The 26,602-nt window shown below is 37.3% G+C and overlaps 2 protein-coding genes and 1 non-coding gene across 26 annotated transcripts in view; 1 reads left to right on the forward strand and 2 right to left on the reverse strand.

The window, feature by feature from the left end:
* LOC121855415 (serine/threonine-protein kinase WNK1-like) overlaps nucleotides 1-3,162 on the forward strand; it is a 234,231-nt gene extending 231,069 nt beyond the window's left edge. For all 24 annotated transcript variants that reach the window (XM_042350336.1, XM_042350337.1, XM_042350338.1 and 21 more), the window contains one exon: nucleotides 62-3,162. In XM_042350336.1, the coding sequence (XP_042206270.1) occupies nucleotides 62-734 (673 nt within the window). In that variant the 3' untranslated portion in view covers nucleotides 735-3,162. The remainder of the gene's footprint in view (nucleotides 1-61) is intronic.
* Nucleotides 3,163-3,738: 576 nt separating this feature from the next.
* LOC121855418 (trypsin-1-like) overlaps nucleotides 3,739-26,602 on the reverse strand; it is a 33,760-nt gene continuing 10,896 nt past the window's right edge. Inside the window, exons 2-6 of the mRNA XM_042350351.1 lie at nucleotides 7,716-7,902; nucleotides 6,275-6,392; nucleotides 5,964-6,123; nucleotides 5,200-5,357; nucleotides 3,739-4,924 (exon numbers count right to left, since the gene is read on the reverse strand). Coding sequence (XP_042206285.1) covers nucleotides 4,730-4,924; nucleotides 5,200-5,357; nucleotides 5,964-6,123; nucleotides 6,275-6,392; nucleotides 7,716-7,902 — 818 coding nt within the window. The 3' untranslated portion in view covers nucleotides 3,739-4,729. The remainder of the gene's footprint in view (nucleotides 4,925-5,199; nucleotides 5,358-5,963; nucleotides 6,124-6,274; nucleotides 6,393-7,715; nucleotides 7,903-26,602) is intronic.
* Nucleotides 18,830-18,901, reverse strand: Trnaq-cug. Its single transcript has one exon. It is a non-coding gene; the product is annotated as a tRNA-Gln (tRNA).

Below are 26,602 nucleotides of genomic sequence, written 5' to 3' on the forward strand. Positions count from 1 at the left end.
ACTGTATGCTAATCTACCTAAATTGCTGAAAATCTTTTGTAAAGGCAAAAATAATTTGCAGGCAAGAACATGAGGAGGTTGAATTGCGCCGCCGCCACCAACAGGAGAGAGAGGCTTTCAAGGTGCTACGCTTGCAACGGTGTCACCAGAATAGACGACCTAAATCACTTCGTCTGGCATCCTCTCCTGGGCCTCCTCCATCAGGAACAACTCCTACTTCACCCCTCTGTCAAACTGATGATACACACTCAGAAGGCTGTAAGGAGCTTGCAGGAATTAGTGATTCTGTAATCATGTCTGATCATTCTGGGGAGACATCTACATCAGCTGTATCATCAGGAACTAAAAAGGGGCGTACGATATCAGAGGACATGCTGGAATTGGTGCAGAATCTTGGACCTACCCGGCCACAACCACGTCCTCCTCCCGGGAAGATGACTCTCAACCAGATGATGGCTCAGCAGAAGACATCAACATTAGTACCACCAATAGGACAGAGACCATTTTATTCTTCAGTGGGAATTGCAGCTGGACCATATCCTGGCCAATACTTCTCCGCATATCAGACATTCCCCATACCATACCAACGGCTGTCAGATGGCTCATATGTGGCTGTGTCCAAAGTAGACGATGGTTCTGCAGCTCCATCAAGCACGAGTAGTAGCAGCAGTAATATACAGCAACAACAGCCACCTGCCACAAGTGCCTCCTGGGTACATTGGCAACAGCAGTAGGTGTGGCCAACATTCCAAGTTCCCACTCAGGGACGGGAACCTGCATCTGTGATCCTGTATTTTGTACGTACTCCCATGTGGAGATGGACTCAAATCAACAGCAATGGAAACAATGCCTTTATGACAGGTTGACAGATAATTCTCATGAAAAAAATCCATGTGTGTTGTGGATGATACATAGCACTTTTTCTGGGGAAAATATTAATAGGGAGCTAAGTTGTCAAGGGACAGCAATGTTTCCAGTGCTTGTTGTGGAGTTACCAACTAGTCATGCAATAGAAAGGATGAAATTTTCAAATTATTGTGGGTGTGTTTGAACACCGAAGTTGTGTGCATCGCAAAATATTTGAATTGATACCTCAGTCATCCATTCTGTTCCTTTTAGATATGACTAGATTTATTGTTTGCTATAGTGATTCCTTTTTTATTATATTACTGTTCCATGACTGTATGAGAACAAATATATCTTTTAGATAAAATTGATCAATCAGAATGAAACACTTCCCTTTGTTCATCAGTTATAAGTATGAACAAGGATTAAATGGTGTAAATGTTGTAAAATATGTACAGAGAGACAGTTGTACAGTGAGGGGATTGTGATGGGGCCGGTGATGAGTACTGGTTTAGGGATGAAAACATTGGCCCCAGTAAAATTTATCCATGTATGGGCAAACCAACACTGATCGGTCTTCCAGCAGCCACTTAGAGGGTGATACATGCACATCATATGAGCAGCCCCATACTGCACATAGGTTATTGGGTCTGCTCAAGGTAATGCTAACAGTGATTGTTGTTAGGAAGCCCTTTAAATTATATTTCTTACTGAGACTTCTCAGTGTTGTCATCTTTAGCAGAAGGCTTTCTTTTATTAGACTGCACATTGCATTGCAAAGGTAAGGGATTGGGACACATAATAAGATAATCTTTGTGATTGAAATTGGTGCTACTGCCTTGCTTATATGCAGTATCTAAGTTTTTATAGGAGCATATCTATTAGTAGAGGAAAGTACGTGGGATTGATAAGGAAATTTCAGGTAGCTTGAAAGTGAAGTGCTAGACAGCATGATTATGGTTTAACCTGCCAAGGGATAGATTAATTCGTCTTGGAGGTCTTTAACTCTTGAAAACGTCAACCAGGATTGTATTGCCATCAGCACCACATAAACTGGGAGTTACAAAATTTATGAGGATCTTTAGTATACTTATATAACTACAGCTTGTGAATATGGTAAGTAGGGCCTTCTGATCCTTGATAAATATATGAAGTAGGTATTCTGATGAAGTATGCCACCAAATGCTTCATCCTGAACATAGAAACTCAATACATGGTAGCAGTGCAATTACAATTTAGTACATATTGGTCATACAACATCATGTACACAGGATATATATATATATATATATATATATATATATATATATATATATATATATATATATATATATATATATATATATATATATATATATATATATATATATATATATATATATATATATATAAATAAATAAGTAAAGAGTGTCAGGGTGTTATGATGATTAGTAACCAATTTTCATTCACTTGTCTATCATTTGTGGATGTATCTAAGAGCTGGTAGATGATGTACATCAAATTTTCAAGTGTTTGCCATTGAATTGTGTGTGGCAGTGGCCTTTTGATTGTAGTGATATACTTGTATTATATATTATTTAGCATCATCTGCATCATCTGACAGTATAGACAAGTCACCATTAACCTGCTTCAGTCTTTATCAATAATCCATGTGTCAACCCCCACTGGTCTGTTAAACACTTCAGTGCTTATGCTAACTACCAGTTAGGTAAACGGAGCCATCATTGCCATGCCATAAGCGCCTCACTTGCATTTTGTTTATCCATCTTAATGAGATACTCTTATGCTTTTTAAGCTTAGAAAAGCATATGATATGTAGTTAACACAATGTCATGTGCCTGCCTGTATTGAAAACTTTCCTCCCAGCAATAGAAGCAAACTTAAAACATTACAGTTTCTTCTTGTTGCTCTGCAACTGTGATGTTGAGCCAAGGTGGTGCTGAGCTTGTCCGGGATTTAGACACCTACGTTACCCGTAGGATTTGCTTTTCTAGATTGCCTTTATTGATTATTATTATTTATATGTTACCTAGAGTAATATTGTAATATATTTTATATTCAGTTTCATAATGCTTGAAATGTAAGTTACTAAAATTCCTTCCATTTCTATTCTTAAGTTTGTATTGTGTTTGCACTGAATTATTAGTGGACATTGGGACTCAGCACTTCCCTGCCTTGGCATATAGTCCCACCTGCAGCCTGCTATGCAGTTGTCTGCTAATTGAACAAGATTCCATGGAAGTCCACTCATTATCGTGCTGTATGATACCTTGTATGATAACTAGAAATCATTCAATAAAGTGGTGCAAAATTTTACTTTCTTGGTTTTTATTTTCGATTATAGAATCAGTTGATATGAAATATGATGTCAATGACAATGTCTGCTGTCACAGTTATTGTCCTGTGTCAAGGTAAGCATAGCAGATGAATATGGAAGACAATTTCTGAAGATCAAGGTATCCCTGTAGACTGGGGAAGGGAGATGTATCCTCACTATTTGCCTGTTTTCTGGGGACAGGGTAAGGAACAAATACAAGTTTTTACATTTTTTCCCAAAGTTGTGATAATTTGTTTTTGTTCAAAATCTCAATAAATATATTCAACACACTGTGGATCTAGATTCATAAATTTGTAATATTTGTAATTATTTGCGCTAATGAGCCTTGGGAATTTTTTTTTAGTTCAGCAACCTTTATTACGTGCCTCCTGTAAATTTTTCATTGCAGATTATTGATGTTTTCTTATCAGAAGAAGTGTACAGTATGTCATGGCCCTACATGGGAACTTCTATTTCTCATTTTAAACATGGTTTTGCCTTTTCATAAGATATTCATTGAGGAAATATGTCATCAACATTAAACTTAAAACTTGTGGGCATTAAAGAAACATACATTTCCACTTAAGTAGTCCTTTAATATTATATAAATAATAGGTAAAAATTGAATATCACAGTCAAGTACAATCATAAACTACAGGACAGTTGTCTGTGTATCTCTTATCAGGACTCTGAACTCTTAAAATTTGTATAATTAAATGTCTTGAGCAACTACCTCTGAAGTTCATAAGATGATACAGTAATACATGTATAGCATCATACAGTACACACAATTTTTTATATATCCGTATTGCACTGTATTACCTCTTCACAAGACCATTTTCTGCAATAGCAATTTCGGGGTATACAAAACATTAAAATACTAAAACTCGCTGAAGTATTCTAAATATTTTTTAAAAATTTGACTTTAAGAGTATTGATATTTCTGAATGAACTTTATGAATTTGAATCAATATTTTTCACAATTTACTGATATTAGAACGTACAAAATATGTGTAGTACAGACTACTAACAAATCAACTTATACACATCATAAATTTATGCAAAACAGTCAATACACATGTGAAGAGCCATCTAGCCCATGAACAATATTCTAAATTCAAAATGTACAATACAGTATTTACATTCGTTCATATATAAAAGCACTGTGATTTGCTTAATCATCATCGTGTATTAATCTAATGTCAGATACATGCCTTATATATAGGTTCTCACCCTCCCCTGTATTGAACCTTCCCCGCCCCTTAAACACTTCCAAACTTCTGGATTTCAAACGCCATTTCACATAGCTTTAAAAAACAATAGATGGAATTTTGTTCGATAAAAGGATTTGAAATTCTGGACTTGTGTAATACGTAAATATGTAAATAATTATATGGGGAGAATCTTGTTGGGTTTAATACAAGTGAATCATGGTGGGTTTGATAATGGATCATCTTTTGTATTTGGTATACTGGACAGTACTGTGGGAGGGTGTGGTTCATGGTAATCTCCTGGTATACTGTCACTATATGTGGTAGTGTGGGTGAAGGTTGTTGAGTATGGGAGCTACACCACAACATTGACACCTCTGGTCTTCATCTTATCAAATAGCCAGTCGATGTAACGAGACACCCGCGTGTAAAGCCCAGGCAGTTTTGGACGACCGCATCCGATTCCTGCCGACACCACACCCACTGTCGTTGCCCTATTTCCATCCTTCCCTCCATCTGTTATTGTCAACAGGGGTCCACCACTGTCACCCTGTGGGAAAGGGGCCGGATGGGTCAACATGAGGTGAGTGGGATTTGAGGAAAAGGGAAATTAGAAAGGAACAAAAAGCATGGGAAGTTGAGGGTGAAAAGTGGAAATTAAGGGTAGAATAAATGGAAGACAAAACAAGGAGGGGATTATATGGAGTATACTGGAATACTACATATGAGCACATGGAATGGAAAGAGCTCACTTGTTTGTAAAGACCTTTTCATATATATATATATATATATATATATATATACTGTATATATACTCTCTCTCACCTGACAGGCGTCCTTCTCGCCACTCTGGAAGCCAGCACAGACGTGAGTGTCATACAGCACCACTGCCTTGCCCACCTGGGTGGTGTACCAGTCCTGACAGTCAGCCTGAGACACCACCTTCACCACCACTTTCTGCAGCACATCTGCATGTTTTCCTCCTGTTGAGAACATCAACTATAGTAGTGGAGTGGTTGGGAGGAGGAAGGGGGAGAGTAGAGGGGTAAGAGCGATGTACGAGTTGGAACGGAGGGGAAATATGAGTGAGGGACTGGGGGGAGTGCTCAAAGATGTATATAGTACAGTACTTCAAATCATACCCTTAATTGGCTACCTTAAACTGAAAGTGATTAGAGTTAAGGGCAGTGTGGAAGTATCACACTGTATACTGTACTGTACTAAGCTTTCAGTGGGGCCTATGTAAGGAGGGAGTATGGTCTGCATTGCACTTGACCACCTTCATTGCCCTAGCTTGTAAAGTTAGGTATTCATTTACAGCTAGGTGGACTGGAATCAACCAGTGACCATTAAGACAGGAGGCCAGCACTGTATCCCATGCGACCACCACATAACAAGTTAAAGAACATAGCAAAAATATAATGGTGCACTGGAAATGCACAGAAATTCTATCATAGGAAAAAACATTTTCTTCCATTTTGGGGTTTCTACAGTATTAATGTATGAATCTTGGATATAGATGGAGTTTATTAACTAACTTTTGGAATTCCCATATTAATTAACAGTTGGAAACTTTATCATTAACTTACCATTAGAAGCCTCATCAGTCATGCCCCAGCCAGCCACTGTCACGTTGAGAGCATCCGTAACACCATCTATGTTACGGTCAGGGAGACACACGGGCTGGACGTACTTGTTCCAAGTTGCCTCCTGGCTAAGCTCTAGCAGTGCTATGTCATTGATGTACCTCTGTAATATATACACCAAGACTAATATGTACTACTGTAACACAAACACCAACTATTATGTGTTACTGTAACACACATCAAGAGGGAGGGAGGGAGGTAGAGTGTATGTACTTGACCCATATGTAGTTCATAGTAGATTTTGAGAAACTGACCTTGGAGAAGCTGTTATGAGCGATGATCTCCTTCACAAGCAGGACCTGCCTGTGGCCGACTCCCGGTGCTTTCAAATTGTGTTCTCCTGCCACAACTACCACGTACTTAGCCGAGTTCCTGAGAGGTAAAAATCACAGCTAACATAGCAGTTTCAGTTTATAATCACTGCCCACTTTGTGTGATCAAAATTGTTGGTAGTGGGGGATCATATCTCTACATCATCTAATTTTTTTATAGAAATGAAGGTCATATTCATCTGAAACACTTCAAAAAAACAGTAGAAAGCCCTAATTTTGCAAGTAATATCTGTGTTGTCCTCTATCAAATGTTTTTTTAAGTTATTTTCATAATTTTGGATGGACCCACGGGTGAGGGAATGTGATCTGCCTTGCCTCTCGTGCAGATACAGGATATATTGCTCAACCATCCCCATGGCCACCCACACCTCCCTACCAAATTTCAGCTATCTATCTTCAAAACTGTGGAAATGCATAAGAAACACAAAGAATGTATCTTATATACATGTACTGTCGATGTGAAAGGGGGTGGGCGCAAGGGAAACTTTGCTAAGTTATGGGGGTGCTACTATTTAAAGTACAGTATGGAAAACATAATATCGGACACACATTAAGTGGACATTAAATACTCGCCAGTAGCACATAAGATAATAATGAAGATTAATATGTGCCACATTACCTAATGATGAGGATTCACCAGTTGCACACTGGAGAGTAATAGATTAAGGAATAAACATTAACACAGTGGCCAGTATGTATAAAGAATAATCACCAAAGTGTGTGGAGATAAAAACTAAAAACTCATCAGGAAAATAGTATGAAAGATAAGAACTTGAAGATGTTATGATGTATTATGTACTGTTTCAACAACTAAGGTCTTTAATTACATATTCTAGCCCTTTTGATGCAATTCTCGCACTTACCATTTTATTCTGGCTACTGCCAAACCATTTTATTCAGCATAGGGTAATCTCCGCAGCCAAAGGGCTAGGTTAGTAAATACAGTACACTCATCATCAACAATTAAAAATTAAGTGAGATACATTTGTCTTGTTTATGAGTGAGATGCTGTGCTATAGTGTCATTTGAGCTTTAACAATAAAGAGTGGTCATTATTTATTTCACGAAATAATTTGGAACATTTTGAATTTTGAAAAACATCATAAAATAACTATATATTAGTACTAATGACAAATTATTGGCCTTAAGGACTGTCTGGTGGCATACTGGTTAGTCCTCAAGTCTTTACTGCCCAGTGTAATTCTGGTGAGGATTCTGTCTAACTCATGACTTTTAATCTTTCATGACTAGTGTATACAGTATACTAAGCTCAACTAAGCGCTCAAAGGCCTTAATAAATAGATATCTAAAGATACTAAAAATATTACTGGTGGTAAAACACACACACACACTGAGGACCTACCGGTAAACACAGTGCGCAGCGGTGAGAACGAAGCGCTTGTGTATAAGAGACCCGCCGCAGTAGTGCCCACCAGAAGCTCCAGTAACTCTGATGGACACCAGCCAGGGGAACTCTCCAGGGGTTGCATCCACTCCGCCCTTCACCCTCCCCTCCCTAAATTGTGGCCGCCCACACGGCACACCAGCCACTGCAACCCCGACCCCAGAAGTACACAAGTCAGTCTTACAAGAAGCAGGGATTACAATTTACTTAACTCAGTGTAGGGAAAGAGTATTGAATAAAATATGTATTCTCACAGAAACGGACATCTTAACTGGATTTTGGAAGGTTTGGTGAACTGTTATTTCTTAAAATAAATGATAATATTGTAGTGTTATGAACCTGCAAATTCTTTTAATACAAACACATTAATCTGAAATAGTTTAACATTCTGATCTCAAAAATATTAATTTTTTTTGAGAAACTAGTAGAAAGTACCAAAAATTATAAAATTATTTAAGCAGGGGCAGATCCAGGGGGCTAGGGGTCCGGACCCCCTTTTCATCAGAAATTCCAATACTTTTTCTTTAATGCAGTACAGTATTGTATTCATGCATTTTTGTATCGTAAAATGTAATTACTATTGACCTCAATATATCCTAATATCAAGTGAACATTTTGAAGCCACGGTGAGAAGCGGTGAGGATGAAGCGCGGGTGTATAAGAGCCCCGCCTCAGTAGTGACCACCAGAAGCTCCAGTCCCTCTTAAGGCTTTGAATAGAGGTAAGAAGCTAGCCTGTTAAATGTAAACAAATGTGGAACAGTGGTTATAAATCCTACCTTCGGTCAGTATTACTGGAGTTTATAACCACTGTTCCACGTTTGTTTACATTTAACAGGCTAGCCTCTTACCTCTAATCAGATCCTTAAGAGGGACGGACCCAGGAATAACAAAAGGGGGGTCCAAGAAGTTGCGGGTGGGGGAACATGGTAAGCACAGAAGCCCACCCAGATGGCCTGTTAGGACAGAACAGGCCAGTTATTCACACAACCACCACATTCAGCTATCCATAACCACGCCCACCAACTTGACCACCCGTTTCGCAGTTGATTTCTCAATTCTTGGCGGGGTAACTGTGAGGCGGACCTCCTCATAATGGAAGCCTTATATCAATACAAAGTAAAACCACTCATTTGTGATATGGCTTCCCGAGAGCTGTTGTGTTTTCTCTCTAAGACTCATCTCAATTATTAAGGTAATACCTCCTGTATGGTTTTTTTCTTCAGATTTATTTTTGTTTGCGTAGGTCTCCCGTCATTTTTATTGTTTTCTTAATTATAATGCTCTCGAACTTTTTTTCGGAAGGCAAATTTGAGAATAATGTTTCGTATTGTATATTACCTGTATTTTTTTTTTTTACATTGTCTGTTTTCTAGGCTCTGATGATGGAAATGATTTTCTGAAACGTTAGTAATTAAAGAAACCCAACTAAATCAAGTTTGTTTTTCCCCTGGTTTCTTCATTATGAAACTATTCTTTCCACGTAACAAGTCCATTGCTGATATATATATATATATATATATATATATATATATATATATATATTTCATGTAGATCCATGAAAACGTGGATAAGATAAATCTTGATAAAATCACACAGGAAAAGAAACAACGGAGCACTTAGCTTTCGTCTTTATTCAAGACATCTTCAATAAAGACGAAAGCTAAGATCATATATATATATATATATATATATATATATATATATATATATATATATATATATATATATATATATATATATATATATATATATATATATATATATATATATATATATATATATATATATATATATTCGAAATCAGAATGTAAAACTACGTCAAATTTGTTTTAATAATAAAAAAAATGCTGTTCCTGCTTTACCGATAAAAATGGGTATCAAAATTAATTGACAATGTTGCAGGGTCAAAATATTGCGAAAAACTGATCACAAGACACTTCGCAATGTCTGCAAGTGCTTTGTACTAAAAAAAATAAATAAAAATAAATAAAAAATACCGTAAACATTCCACCGAAAATTCTGGCCTGTCGGGGCGAAACCTAGCTTAAATTTTCAATAAACGACAGAGCTTGGATGACTTTTTTTCTAACCTTCACTTTCCAGAAGATGATCTGCGCAAATCCCATATATATATTTTTTTCTCGCACAATAGGTTCTTAAATCTAATAATTTTATAAATGATGAAAAACATATAGTTGAAATCAAACCCACATTATAGGATTAATTCGTGTCTAATACTTTTCGAGTAGCATTGGATTCTTAGTAAACTGTACGGCATGTTCGTATACTTGTTGTTCTACCTCAAGGAGTAGGACTGAAGGAGAAGCCATATTGCGATACGATACTGTAAGTGACAAGTACCTCTCACATGTCCATTATCGTATCGCAAGTTATCTGTCAACATCTATTAGTTGGCAGGATGTGCAAGTGTTCAAAATGCTGCAGAGAACTGACAATGAAGAAGAAATATGTTTCATTGCAAGAATCGATCTTACGCTCGCGTCCAGAAATAACGTAAAATTTCACCACGCCTCTTTAAGATAGTTGCTTTTATTTGTACCGGATATGAAAGTAAGTTCTTTCTTTTTTAAAGTAGCGCATAAAATTATAATAAGATCATTTATATCTATTAACAAGATTGACAATTCACCAAACCGTGAAGATCCAGAACGAAAGATGGAGTTTATTTACTTTACTTTTTCGCTGAACAGAAAAATAATGATACACACACTTCCTGACACAGGCCTTGGCATTCTCGTGTTGAAAAATTATTGCATCTGTATTTAGTGCTATTTAGTCAGGGTGTTTCCAAGTACAAGAAAGGTTACTCTTTTTCGGAATCGATTTCCGAAACTTAACAAAGTTTATTAATTTTGTCATTGCTGTGATGAAGATATCGGAGCAAAGTACTGTATGTCTCTGCAACAATAATTTATTATGCGTATTGGTTCACTGTTGCAGGAAGTTCTAATAAAAGGAATAATACAATTATCGTTTTTTGCGTATTAAGAAGAAAAAAGCGCATAAAAAGGGTGACAAAATTTTTCCAGAAATGGGACATTTTAAAAGGCTGATATTTTTTTTTACTAATTTTTTGAAAATGGTGATTTTGAGACATCCACGAGAGTACCAGACCTGTGACCATTGTAATTGATGTTTTTAAGTTATTATAAGTATTTTGACTATTCTCGTGTTTTATACTGAAATGCTGAGTTGTTTGCAGCGTTACATTCAAATTTATTATTATCATGTATGATAATTATACAGTGGATTGATATATTAATTAGTGGAAGTTTTTCAATATACATTTTAACATGAAAATTATGTATGAACACGGATAAAATATCAAGAAATTAAATTAATTAGCTTCACACTAGTATATTTTATGTTAAACCAAAATATAATAGTTACACAAACTTGTCACAATGGTGCATTTTCCCTATCAACAAAAACACGATCAATTATATGTGGGACTTCAAGATAAGGAATACTATCAATATAACAGTATGAAAATAAGTACTGGAGTGGTATGTTCAATGTACACCACACTCCATGCCATGTCATGAACAATATGTGTTAAGAAAATCCAGAGCACTTTTGTGTTCAATTTAAGCTCTCTAGCGACAGAGTGCTAGAGATACCACCCGGACAATCAACAAATAAAATGAAAGCAAACCCCGGGGCACGCGCTTTGCGCGGCACCCGAACACGGGATGGGGTAAAGGGGCAGTAAATATTATTGAATCGTTGATTTAAAAGGATAGACATGGAAGAAGTATATTAAACTGGACACAGCGAACGTTATAAGAAATCTTTTGATAAATCACATAAATGTAAACTGAAATTACTCACCTTGTTCGAAGGTTGAACCACCTACTGGAGTTGAGGGTTGGGAACTCTTGTGTGTAGCTGAACTGGAAATCTTTCTGTCATGGGGTATTTGTTATCAACATTAGAAGCCTACTGCTGGTATAAATTTTAGCTGTAGGCGTGTAGCAGCCTAGTACCGGTATAAGTTTTAATTAGCAGCCTAGTACCAGTATAAGTTTTAGTTGCAGTAGCCTAGTGCTGATATAAGTTTTAGTTGCAGCAGCCTAATACTGGTATAAGCTTTAGCTGTGGGAGCCTGTTGCTATAGTTTTAATGTTAGACGCATAGTGTTGGAATAGCTTTGAGCTTACCAAATTTAGTAATATAAGCCTAGTAGTGGATCAGTTTATAGTGCTAGAAGCCTCGAGTTGAACCAGGTTGTCATGTTGGAAGCTTCTAACATTAGAAAGTTAGTTGCGAACCAACTTGCCCTGGATACCTGTACTGATCTGGGCGTTAAGTACTAGAAACTTATTGGTGTTGACTAGACTTGTCGCTGGGCCAGCTTTTAGAAGGCTCGTTCTGGTAGGTGTCAAGTCATAAGCCTGGAAATTATGTATATGAATATCATGAAAAAAGGGAATCCCTGCTTTATTTCACCTGATAAGTAAACACCTCATTATTAAATAGGTGGTTAGCTTAGCTTTGGTTAGGGTAGTTTAAGTTAGGCTTGGTTAGGTTACTGTTAAGGTGTTTAGTTAACAGGTGAAATAAGCTAGGGATCCTGATCGTCATGTAATCCATCTATACTTAATGCGAGGAGTCAAGTGTGAGACCAATCGGTAGAAACACTAATACCGAGCCAAAGTATAGTGTTAGATTTCTATAAATAAATCAGATTTGGTGTTAGACGTTAGTGCAAAAAATGGTTAGAGAGACTGATAATGGCCAAACTTCAACATAAGAAATCCTTAGAACAGGGTGAAGTTGGGCCAGATTATCGTGCATCAAACCTAATAACGAACTGCGCCTTGTTAGGATCCTTGAAAAACATTGTTACTGTACAGGAGCAGTATTATAGAAGAACTGGCATTTTAACCAAGCTAATAAAAAACCAATATTGTAATTGGCAAAGCTTCGAGATTTAAGGAATCCTGTAACCAATAATAAAGAATAAAGACAGGTACTAAACCAAGCTTTTGTGTTAGATAGTGTAAAAAGCTTTTTATTAGAGCCATGTAGGAAGCCTTGTGCTGGTTATGTAACTCAACGGTGAAGAGACATTAAGTAGACAAACAGCGGAGAGGATGTGAACACGTTTTGAATTGACAAACAATAATCTCATAGTTGATGTCTAAGGCATTAAGAAGATTGATTGTTTGGAACGAGGGAAATATAGAACAAAAAATACAGGTTGATCTCTCCTAATAGAGTAGACACTGGACTACACAAGGTATCTCTTCCCTACTATAAATAATATATTTGCTTCGAAATATTTTAGTCGGGTGCGATTTCTTTTCGTATAGGCATTATATTGCCTGTATTCACACACACACACACACACACACACACACACACACACACACACACACACACACACACACACACACACACACACACACACACACACACACACACACACTAACACACACACACTAACACTAACACACACACACACACAAACACTAACACTAACACACACTAACACGCATATTATAAATAACACTATGAAAAAAGCTTATTAGTATTAAAAGAAGTGAGAAGACCAAGTGGATACAGCGCTCTCCTATGTTACAGGTTGCCGGTTCGCATCCAAGGCACCCATAGTCCACCTAGCTGTGAATAGGCGCCTAATATTTTGGGTGGGAAGTCGGTCAACTGAGGTGCCAGTGCCGAAAAATAGCTGGTCTACAGTGTGTTGTAATCTCATTGACCCTAACGGGCAATCAAGCCTACGGGACTTATTTCAGTAAGTTAGTACGTGTAGTAGTGATGTTGGTTGGTAGTACTGTAGTCATTATTAACTACACCTAAATCGTAATGTTCCTCTTTAATATCCTTCAAAGTCAACTACTGTATCAAGATAGTGTAATTACTTTCATTTCAACTACCTACCAACAGTTCAGCGAATCATTGAACGATGTAGGTCTTTCTGAACCTGAGTTTCGCTGCTGAATTGCCACTGAACTGACTTACTGACTATGCGAGCTGGGTGGACTGAGCTGCTGATGTGCTAGACTCTATGGCTTCTGATTTTGTTTCCCGACTGATGAGGATCTTACTGATCCTAGTGACTGACAGGACGTGACTTATTACTTACCTAGACCTCTCCTGACTGATTCACTGACTAGCTAACTTACCGACTTCCGTCTGAGTGTTTAACCAACTTACGGATCTCGTTTGACCATAACTGAAGCGTGACTGGACTGATCTGACTTCACTGACTGACGAGTGACTGACTTAGATGACTTCACTGACTGACTGACGACTGACTGACTGACTTTGATGACTTACGTAGCGGCTGACCAAACGAGTTACTTCACGGCTCAATAATATACCCACCGCTTTCTTGACTGATCCGCGCGACCGTGACTCCCTTACTAATTGACGTTGTGTTTCTGATTTCTTTATTGAACTGACTTGCCGAGTGATTCACCTCTGACTTACATACTGTACTTGCTGACTGACTTAAATGACTGACGAGTGACTTACAGTGGATGACTGATTTGTTGAAGTACCATACTGACTTCTCCTGAATTATCAGTTGTTATTTTTCTTCCCTTATTATTGTTTATTTCCCGACTTACCTCTTCGCTGACTTTAATTGATTAGATCTTTAAGACTGACTTACCAACGAACTGAATTTAAGTGTCGAAATTTCATGCAAACTTTCAATTATTCCTTAAAGAATTTAACTCCTTCGTTTCCTTGATGTTCTATATCTAATTGTGGAAGAAATCCATATATAAAAATAGCATGTGCATTAAGATACGTTAGTGACCTATCAAGAATTCGTCTTCGTTGGTAAGTCGAAATGAACACTTACCTTAACACATCAACAGTGTGTTATTAGCTTTATTAATACTTTTTAGGTTCCCTCTTAAACAAGTTACTTCCTCATCATTTGCTTGAGAAGTTTAAGTCTTGGCATATTGCCTGGACCAGCGAAATTCGGCAAAATCTCGTTTCTGAACTGTTGCATTGCTTTCAGATTGAGGTTATAAATGATGGTCTGCCATTTGAGTTTACCACCCCGTCTTTTTCAATGCATTGTCTTTTATATCATCTGACATCCTAAACTTAATTATATTAGCATTATTTAAAGAAAAATTATTATCTTTGGAACGAGATTTTGCAGAGTTCCGCCGTGTTAGTAGTGGGACTCTCAGCATCAGTCAACAAGAGGAGGTGTGACCGGTGGTGGCCATGGGATCCCTCCGCCTGTAAAGCTTAGGTAGACACAAGTCAGACATGATATATTTTCACATAAATGAAGTATAACAAAAATGCAATTGGATGTAAGATAAAGGAAAACATATATAAAAATATATAGCACGTAGTGATACGTTCAATGTACACCGCCCCCTTGCCATACCATGTACTGTACTGTATAAGAGGAGAGATGTGAGTTTAAAAAAGAAATTACCAAGGCATTTGGTCACTATTGTATCCAAATTTCAGCTTCCGTGATTAAAAAAGTACCTTAGATATAACCCAGACAGGCAAGAAAACAAATTAATGGGTGGCGAGGGGCGGCGTAGCTACAAATAATAAGAAAGGTAACTTACTTAACGCTTTGTGCATGGTATCAAAATTTTTATGTAATTAAACTACACGTTGTTTATGCACCTAAATTTTCTAATATTTCCCAGAAGCTATTAAAAAGATAAAGATAGTGTATGGCTTTAGAGACTTCATGACTACGTCATTACATAAATTACATTTCTTTTGGCTTCATTCATATAAGAAAATTTTTTTCTCAAAGTTATGCATCAGTGATATGTCTTAACTTGTAGAGCTTGCAGGAGATAACACAATATGTGTATCTCCTAGAACTCAGATAGACTATATGTTAATGTTCAGATATTACTAAGGTGCCTTAAATATATACTTCAATTACAAAGATTTGTCAACCCTTAAATTCTAAATGAAATTGTGAATTTTATAACGACTATACACACACACATATACATAGGTAGAGTAAGTAATGCAGTCAGTAAAATATCAGTTCATATATGTTTCCTATGTTGTTTTTTTCTCTTTAACGTGAATAATATATGTTACGTAATGAGTACTTGCTATACAGTCCGGAGGGCTTTACATTAGACGGGAGTGTCACCCGTCTTTTCACGCATGAACATTACTATTGAGCACAAGATGTCTTTTGAATTTTAGAAAAAAATAGTTACATTGAAATAAATTAAGGTTTGATCTTGATATCTCATTTTATAACCGAGTTTGGATCAGGGAACTCACGTATTACCAACAAATTCTATGGGCTGAAAATCTCTAAAGTTTCTACACTGGTCCGCATCATAAAGACTGGGGTACCATTCGACTGTGATCCACTAATTAAAATGCAATCAAGTACACCGTCTTACTACAAGCATGGCATCGCTTACCGTACACTTAATTTGGCTATGTACAATGTGAAGCACTAACTCACGCGCCCGAGGTCCCACAGGGTGAAGCACTAACTCGCCCGGGGTTCCACAGGGTGAAGCACAACTCACGCGCTCGGATCCCACAGTATGGAACACTGACTCACACCCCAGGGGTCCCACAGTGCGTTCCTCGCCACGACGTGAAATTAAAATCTGGGAGGATTGGTAAAAACAGCCTTAAAACGCTTAGAGTGGAGGACTGCGGTAGCCAACCCTCAGATATGAAGACGGTACTTTAATTGATTAGATTCAATCCTCCAGGCACATATTCCTCGTCTTGAGTTACGAGAAACAGTCATTGTACAAATCTTTGAAAATCTGGATAATTAACCTGGAAATTTCAAAGTTTTATGAGTTGATTTTTGTCCCCGTATAAGTAAGGGTGAGAGAAAGCTTGTAGTTAAACCTCGGAGTAACTATAAAGTACAGTACGCTATTCACGCATCTGCCTGTGTGTTGACTTTGCAGAGCATCAGATAGATATAAAGTTATATTAGGGGAAAGTTAACGTATGCGGAACTTTGTGAATCCTGGTTTTTGTTGGTTAATGTTATCTCACCTAGGAACTCTTGACAGATAACCAATTCGTATGGTGTTTTGAATATCGGCGAGATTTTCAAGTGTAACCCACGTGTGTGCAAGACGACAGAGCCTGATAATTACATTGATCGTGAGTCGAGTTTGAGACTCACTATTTAAGTATTTGTGCTTGTACGTGTTTTTTTATTATTGTTTCTGAATAAATATTAATTTATATTTAAATAGTGCATGTAATAAAAGGGATAAAATATACAGTTTTAAGCATACCAAGATATAGTAAAAACTGGTGTAAATGATGGATATCGTATCGTGCCTTAACAGTCAGTTATATAAACTTCACAATACAGTACTTACATGTAGCTCCGTAACTCAGTTTAGTCTCCCTTACCTGTTAAGGAAACAAAAATATTTATTATTAAATTTCATATATCTCAATTAATGACAATATAGTACAGTACTATTTCTCTTTACCTTTTTATAATAACAATAAAAGAATAATGAAACTATCTTTGGGACTTAGTAATACAGTACATCAACATAAACGAACCTAGAAGACGATTGAAAGCTAGAATAAACATACTGCTGTTTTTTTAGGCAAAGAAAATCGAGAACTTTTTTGAATGGTTATGGACGATCATGAAAATCATCATAATACATATACATAAATAGTTTCATAGTAAAAAACAAACCTAACCTAGCCTAACCTACTTTAGGTATAATTTGGCTATCTTATGATGGTAAACGACATTAAGTCGTAACAGTCACAGGAAAAAGTTATACCTATTATTTGAGAATTAATGAATAAAAAAACAAAAACAGTGTTAGTGTCGTCAGAGAAGGTTTGCAATACTACAACCCCTGGGCGTATGGATCGCTGTCAGGGTGGGCGGGCCAGTTTGCCCCACCGCTGCCACTCGTCTCTTTCTTTCCCCAGTTCGTGCAATACTGATTATAAATGTTGCACAAACACTTATAGTCAGTACTTCAAGGAATCGACAAGTGAAGAATAAATGTCATTAATCACGAATTCGTTAAACACAATGTATACAATATACCCTGTTCCACCCCAAAGCCCGCCCACAAAGGGTGCTGAGCCAGGAGCCAGCCGAGATGTGATATATTTTAAGAGTTGCATGTTCATATTTATACAGTAAAAACGCCATACAATTTCAAACTGATTCAACATGTACACAGACTGCTTACACAAATAACGTTAACCAGTAACTTAAGTCGATTCGACCAAGGATAGCCTAACAAAGCCAGCATATGTTAATTTCTATAAATGAATTTTGTATGAGAATCCGACCCAGTTTATTTTCCAAAATATTTAATTCCAGTACAAGCAATTTTTTTTTACATACTGTACATATAAAGTAATAATTCCCTTTGTTGACATATTGTATAGAGTCTGTGTTATCAGCTAGGAGATCTGCTTAATTTAACTACGAATAAAATGTACCCAACCATTAGCGTACACAAATTGTGCATAATTATCCGAAGTACCGCTTCTTGTATCGTATGTACTGTACACCGTCTACACCTGCGTTGTCCATACACTGTTGAATTGTACATGTATAGTCTATATACATGTTAAACCAATTGGTTATCTGTGTAGAAGATTATTTAAGTTTACATAGAAGACATTTGTCATATACTGCATCATTGTAGACACTTTACTTATAATTCTTACTATTTTTATACTATACCGTATGCTGTGCTTAAAATGACCATAGCGGATGTAGCAACTAAGTCTAAAGCAAATGCAATTGCAGTCTTATCTTATTCTCTCAGAACCAGTAGTTACAGGAACATAGTACAAGTACATACAGTTTGTGATTTATTATACTGTATACACATAAACACACTGTACTGTACAGTAGAAGCACAGTAATCAAAACAATGTAAACAGATTACTTACTTATTTATCCTTACATTTTAGGAATTATAATTTTTTCTTAATACAAGTATTATAAACATACATGAATTACATATAACATGTTCGAAAGCATTAATGAAAATCAATTCTCAGTTAGTTACTCAACATGTATAAAACCTCAGGTCCCACCGAGACTCGAACTCGGATTGTTGGATTCAGAGTCCAAAGTGCTAACCATTACACCATGGGACCGTCGGCATTGAGCGCTAACCTCGTGTTACGGAGAAGCTCTCTTATTATTCTCTATCGTATTTAATTTGTTAATTATATGATTGATCATCGGATAGTGAATTTAGAGTCATATTTAATACAAGTAAATATTAATGGGAAGCCAGTGTTGCGCTAATATACTATGTAATTGATGTATTTATGTGCTGACTCATTTCTCTCTCCTGAACATAAGAATATACTCGTATATCTACATGTTGTTGTGGATTCATATTTATTAAGAGTGAATGAGAATGAGAGGCAAATATAGGCTAAAAAATAATTTTCTTAGCGGGTAGTTGAGGTTATGGCGGTGGGCCTCAGCAGGATAAGTGATTATGTAGTGCTGTTATCCAGTTGGGCGCTATGGAGCTAGCGGTGCTCAGGTGGCTCGGCCAAACACGTGTTTTTTGGCTAGGAGTTTGCTGCCCCTCAAGCCAAGCTATTGAGTTAAATATGTTAAGACACGTTGTAAATACTGTCCCTCAATCTCACACACACACACATGCGGAAGTTTATTTTCACTGTTATTGTGTGATTGATTTCTGACTCTCTTGTTAAAACCTATCTCTATTAATAAATGATTATTAACTCAAAGACATAAACAATCGATATATATATATATATATATAATATACACACACTCGAGGATAAAACACAAACAGCATTTGTGGATCAAATCAGGCTTTGACGTAGCTAATAGAGTTTGGGAGAATTAAAGGTACCAGTCTGTATCTGTGTTCTTCTGGCTAAATAAACTGTTTCAGTTCAATTCAATTCAGAATGAGAACATTTGCACTTGGCACGCCCCAGGGAGGAATGTAAGTCCTTTGCTTATTATTTGACATTCCACTTCAACCCACTGCAGCTGTTATATGTTATGTGGATGGTATCTGTATGGCACAGACCAAACCCAGGCTCCAAGTCTTACTGGATGTATTTAGTAGGTAGTGGGCAGCTATCAAACAGGGAGTCGAGTACCGCCTGGGAAGATATTGGAAGCATACTGTGTTGTCTAATAGACCCTGCTGTCACATGGCATCACTAAAATTGTGACTAAATCCCAGATTGCTTGCTGATCTGACTGACTGACATTCTGCCTCATTAACACACAATTGCAGGTCTCAATTGTTTTTCTTACTTTGACAACACATTATATAATATACAGATTTTTTTTAATTTCTGTTTATATTTGTGGTTCAATTTATTTGTTTTTGACCCCCAGGTCCCAGACCTGTGCTCGGGTAAAAAAAATCACCAGGAAGACTGGAATGTAGTTTTATAATCTCTAGTCAGTCTATTGACAAGACAAGGATCCTCAATCTTCGCCCTGCTCACCCTCTTAAAACTAGGTAGCTCCTTTAGATATCCAATAATTAATCTTAATGATACGAACTTCATCGGCAAACTTCGTGGAGCGAATCAACCCTCTCAGAACCCTTGTTGGTAATAGCTTTGGAATTAACATCACCTATGCCCGTACCTTCTCATTTGCTCTTTACTTAACCATGTCTTATGACAAACTTTTTAAGATTCAAAGTAACCCTGACCGTCTTCAACCTTCCACAAAAGACTCCGTATAGATAGTGGCGTAGTAGGAGTGTCACCGATTTCTTTAAACGGGATGTGCAAATCAGTTCAGAAAAGCCTTTACAGACAATAAAGGTGGTGTGGTATTCTGTGACTCTCAAAGTGCTATGCAATCGACGAATGGCTCAGCCCGTTAGCCTTAATGTCTAAAATGATATATGATATTAAATAAATGTGATAACTGCTAAGGAGAACAACCTTGGTAATTGAGCTTCTGTGGATCTGTCCTACGTTGGAATCAGGAAAAGAAAATATTGACCGTGGCCTTGGCATGCTTATCCAATAAAAACACACCTTAAAATCATGAACTCTGAATTTGAAGAACTGAGGAATGCACAGAGACCTGATAGCTGGAACACTACTCGCAAATATGATAAATTCTGTGATAAGAAGTACCCAGTATGGCCAACAACACACGGACAGAACTAGACAATGTGATGTGTATTTCACTTTATAATATGACACTAATGAATATGACCTATTCTATTATCTTATCTTGTGTAATCCCAACCCTCTTTCTTCTTCCCTTTTCTATTTTCCTTCCTTCCTCCTTCCTTCCCCTTCCCCTTCTCCTCCGCGCACGTTGGAGTCAGGCGGGACAGGACCTCCTTCGTCCACAGTTGCCAATAGAGCGTCATAACCTACCGGGTGCTCGAGGCTGCTGATTACGGGATTGGCTGGTATCATTTAAACTACTAAGTTAAATGTATTACTTACTAGCTTCACTATATCGCCAAATTGAGTATATGGTTTTAATTATAAGACTAAGTTAGTGTATGGCTATAAATAGGTTAAGTGTAGCACCAGGAATATGAGACAAGTAATAATAATAATACAGTAATAATAATAATTAGTAAAATTGGATAGATATAAATTATGTAACTATACAGATCAGCATAAATATAGATAGCCTATACAGGTATGCGGTGCATGTAGGTTGTGGGATAATACAGTTTATAGTGTGCAGAGAGCTCTAGATAGTTCAGGTATACAGCAATGGTAAACAGTAAGGCAATTTGACCAAGGATAGCCGACAAAGCTGTCAGGTGCTTATTTTCTAAACTAGTAACTGTAGTTGCTTGTTTTTACGTATTTTTTATATTACCCTGCAATATACCGGGATGTCTACCGGTCAAGATGTGGAATCGAGAACAGTATTAGGCTTCAAAGTAACCCTGAATGGTGGGATCCTACACAGGTTACTGGTCTTCTTCCAGCGGCATGGCCACTAGTTTGGGTGGCCATTAGATATATAAGCGATCGATGTGCAAAGGCGAAAAAATATTAAAATTTCTGTATTATTATTATTATTATTATTATTATTATTATTATTATTATTATTATTATTATTATTATGTTGTTGTTGTTGTTGATGTTGTGTTGGCATCATGGCATGCCAGGAGAGCGTTTCAACTTCACAGCACGCCACACCGGTTTAAGGAGGGTGGCGCGGACCAAGCCCGCCAAGCCCGAACAGAAACACATAAGTCAAGTGCCTACACACACATTGAGTTATGTACAAATACTGGTACAAATAAAATCTTCATGAAATGAGCTCAGTACACAAATATTAATCAGGGCCGAGGTATATACGAGTAACTAATGATATCTCGTAGCAGCACATATTTTTCTAGTGTTGACCGACCAGAACTTAATCGGAAGTCTTAGACACGCAGAAGTGAGCAAAATTAAGGCACCGATCGTTTTGTCGGATGTAGCTGTTATACTGTATATTACTGCACTTTAACAACTAGCCATCACTGAAAAGTTATGACAAAATTATGTTATTTGTTGTCAGTAAAATCAACAAACATGAGTTCCGATTAAATTATTTTGTAAAATTTAGACCAGCTAATAATAATAATAATATTATTATTATTATTATTATTATTATTACGATTAACATATTATTTTGAAGTGTCTAGCTGAGTTATCCATTTAACTACCAAAGAAAACGTTATCAGTGCCGTTTTCTTTGAGTCCTTTTATAGACAGCGAACATGTGTGTGATTTTGCATAACAGTAGAAAGCCTTTTAGTGTTTGATTGGCTTCGATTACGTTCCGCCTTTGAAATTCCTTTTCTGTCCTTCTGCACTGACTTGGCTTGGTTCCTGGATCTAGCAGACATACATTGCCTCATCCTTTGTCTCGCTCCATCTCATGAAATTTTGAGGGGTTTTTTTCTGGACTTTGCCAATTATCACGAGGTTCATATGTAAATCTCCTAGATGTCCTGGAGTCAGCGGGTTCCAGCGGGTTTATAGTTTCATGTATGTGTGTGTTTTTTTCATCAAATAGTTTACTTTACTGTCTATGATATTCAGTGTAGTATTCCCTCCATTCTCTCATCCAGGCAGACCATCTCATACTCCTTGTTAACTTCCCTCCCACCCTGTTTTAATATTACTGTACCATTGTAATATTTAAACCTTGGCCTGTTCTCGCCTTGTACTAAGTAAGAGTTAAGTTTGAAGGACAATACTAACACGTGATGACTGGGGATAACGGGGTCGGGGGCTAGATGTTCCAATTTAGCCACTATACACACCCTTCTCGTTTGTTATGATGAGATCCAGTGGTTTGGGTGTTTGCCCCCCTCCCTCTATAGTGAGTCAGATCTTAAAATGTTGGAATAAAATATTGCCTCTTAAGATTATCTACGAAAAGAGTTACAGAGATCTTAAGAGTGTTCTGTAAGCTGGGGGTTTAAAGGATAAGAAAGACGTGGGAGGCGATGAGTGGTAGGTGGGTGTGGGAGTTGTGGTATACGATGACGGGGCAAGAGCGCGTGTGGCTTCGACCCCCAAGACCCCATATCTTCGCCTCTAGGTGACAGAGAGCCATAAACCATTGCTGACTGCTGACTCTACGATAAATACAAGAATATATTTAGGTAGACGCTACAGGTATGTGATGACTATGAATGTAATTGCAGTACCTTTAGTCTACAGTAATGTCCATAGAAATACATTTAAAATTTATGTCACTCAGTACTTAATACAGACTACTTATTACGCTGTTATTATGCATATGTGTTCTTATGCAACTAAGGTACAGTACATTAACTCGATTGATACATTAAACCAGAGTCTAATGCACTAAACAACATGTGTCCACAGTTTAAGACACTTTAAGGTATAATCTGCAGGGCGTATACTGGTCTTAAGAGGAATTGGCATGTCCCGTCACTTTCTCCTCAAGATTGGTTATATATATTTTTTTGCTTAACTAATATATTTTTTTGGTTATCCTCTATAAATCTTTATATTTGTATACTCGGATTGTATGATTTTTTAACCAATAAAATAACGGCTCCCTCATTCACATCCTGTAGCGAGAGACGCCTTTCCTGACAACTATTAGGTCATTGTTGTTATGCTGGATCTTAGAGGTGATTGTATTGCAGTCCGTAACTCCTGGACACATTCCTCTGTAGCTGTAACAGTGTCCAAGTGAGTGAGTCTGTAGATCTCTTGATCCAGATTCTCAAAGGTTAGCACACTTATGAATATCCCCCGTAAGTGGATATGTTAGAATGTGTCTAATGTGTCGACTTAGCTATAGCAAAACTCATCCCAAAAGTGAGGATCTACCTTAACTACCTTAATTTGATACGTTCATTATCATCAATGTACTTCTGACACACATGTTTGCCGCCATATGGAAAAAATCTGCTTACTAACTAAATAATAATTAACTTAGAGTTTTCTTACGCTGTGATAGTTCATGTGTCTTCCAATGAGTTTGCCGTTCATTGGGGGTAATTAATTAACCCCCAAAACACAAAAGTAATCATCATTTACGAGGAAATTTACTACCTATTGAGGAACTTCGCCTCTCCCAGACCCTGAAGCTTCACGTTCCCGGTGGTTCATATTGTGGTTGGGTATTATTCCGTAGCTGGTGTGTACAGTGAGTGAACATATCGGTGTGGGCAAAGCCTCAAGAGAAAACTCCAATAATAACCTTCAGCTGGCCAGGCATTCATCACCTGCTGCTTCTACTCCTCCTCCATACAATCACCCTCACCAGTTCTGCTTATTTTTTCCTGGGTGGAGGTGGGGGAATTAAGTACAGGAAATTGAAACTCAAAATTTAAACAAAATCGTCAGGAGTTCCCAAATCTTGAGAGTAGTAAGGAAGGACGAAGTAGTTGTGATGTTTGTGTTATGATCGATCTACATAGAATTTGTTCCGGGTACTGTAACTATGTAATCAATCTACAGGAATCATTATTATTTTACCCACCCGAGGCAGCCAGGCGAAGGTTATGATGAGACTTCAGTATTATGAGAAACGTGACAACTTGAACCCTGAAGTATGGATGAGACACACACACACATACACGCACACACACATACACTCGTGCACACACGTGGAGGACACTGAGCCAACAAGGCGACGTCATGTTGGGTCTCTGACAGAACAACATAAACAAGGGCCATCAGCTCTCATACTCTGGCGTCCAACCTTACATCACGCCACAACCACCATCACATTCCCCAGCTCAAAAAAACACCAACGTGTTTATACATGTGATATCGACCGGAAGAGGAACTGTTTATTTGTAATGTGTGTTTTAGTACCTGCAACGAGCAGATGAGGTACGGTGCTTGGGTTACATTCGCACTGTCGATGTACTGTATGTATACCAGCACTGTTTATTGCATGCTGAATATATATATATATATATATATATATATATATATATATATATATATATATATATATATATTATATATATATATATATATATATATATATATATATATATATATATATATATATATATATATATCATAATGTATATATATATATATATATATCCTGTAGTGTTATTTCTATATTAAGATAAATTACAAAAGGAACGTCCAGTATACGTAACAGAAAACGGATGTAAAGCAGTCATAAAATGAGGGTAAACTCTTCACAAAAACACATCGCAGTTAAATATTTAAAATAACCATTTCCAAGTAAGTTTCATCATTTTGAGATAAAAAAAAATCTTACGTATATAATCTTTTTTATACTAAACCAACATACATATAGACACTAGACAGACAGACAGACATTCAGAAAAATCTTCACCCTTCAAGTAATGAGCAACTTTCGTTCACTAAACTTTTACTTTTATCCTCTTCACCACTGATCGGCTCGTTAACCGCTTGGGCGATCGGTCACGTCTCTGTCACGCACTGTTGGCAAGTACTAAAACCCTCGCACGGTTTATACCCAACTTGCGTGTGTGTTAGACGATACTTCAAGATTCCGTGGACATTTGGGTCAGTATAACTTGGTAATAGTCTCACATATATTTGGTTTTACTCAGGATTCCTATTTCACTCACCTTTTTAAACAAATGCATTAAGACACATTATTTCCACGAGTTAATGATCTAATTGTATTATGATCTCAAAATACTTCGTCGGGTGATGTGTGAAAATATCGATACAAACAATGGCAGGTGAGTGTGTGTGTGTGTGTGTGTATGTGTGTCACCCTCCCGCCCCATATATAATTCCTACGTTACATTCCTGAACTTTATACACCAATCTCCAGTTGTATTTATATTTCCGATGATACGGTAACCACTTGGGAATTAATTAATATATCTGTATTTTATATCTTGACCTGTTTAGAGGTTCAGGTTTGAGATTAAGCTAAGCGTCAGGAGAAAACAAGACGTCACGTGCTGGCTAAAGGTTGTCACTTATGAATCTCTGTTGTGGGAAGGCTGATATTGGCCGGCCCTAACCCTCTCTCTCTCGAGACTCTCTTCTCCATGTGTGTGTGTGTGTGTGCGTGCGTACGGTGCAGTGCGAGTGAAGATGTGTGTGTGTGTGTGTGTGAGTGTGTTCGATTCCCGACTAGTGAGGTGTTGTTTGTATGTGTGTGCGTGGTGGGAGAAGCGACAAACGTAAAAATAAGCCAGGAAATGAAGTTAAAGTTGGGTCAACTTACACTCTGACCTGACTACCGACCGCTGCGGTGCTTTTTAAAAATTAGTAGGGTCATTACCTAATACCTGACCATTGTGGACCTGATCTCACCCTCCTCTGTATATATATACCTTGTTTTGTACTTCGCCTTAGTCT

The sequence above is a fragment of the Homarus americanus genome, unplaced genomic scaffold (genome assembly GCF_018991925.1).
Source record: "Homarus americanus isolate GMGI-L3 unplaced genomic scaffold, GMGI_Hamer_2.0 scaffold45299, whole genome shotgun sequence".
NCBI classification, from domain to species: Eukaryota; Metazoa; Arthropoda; class Malacostraca; order Decapoda; family Nephropidae; genus Homarus; species Homarus americanus.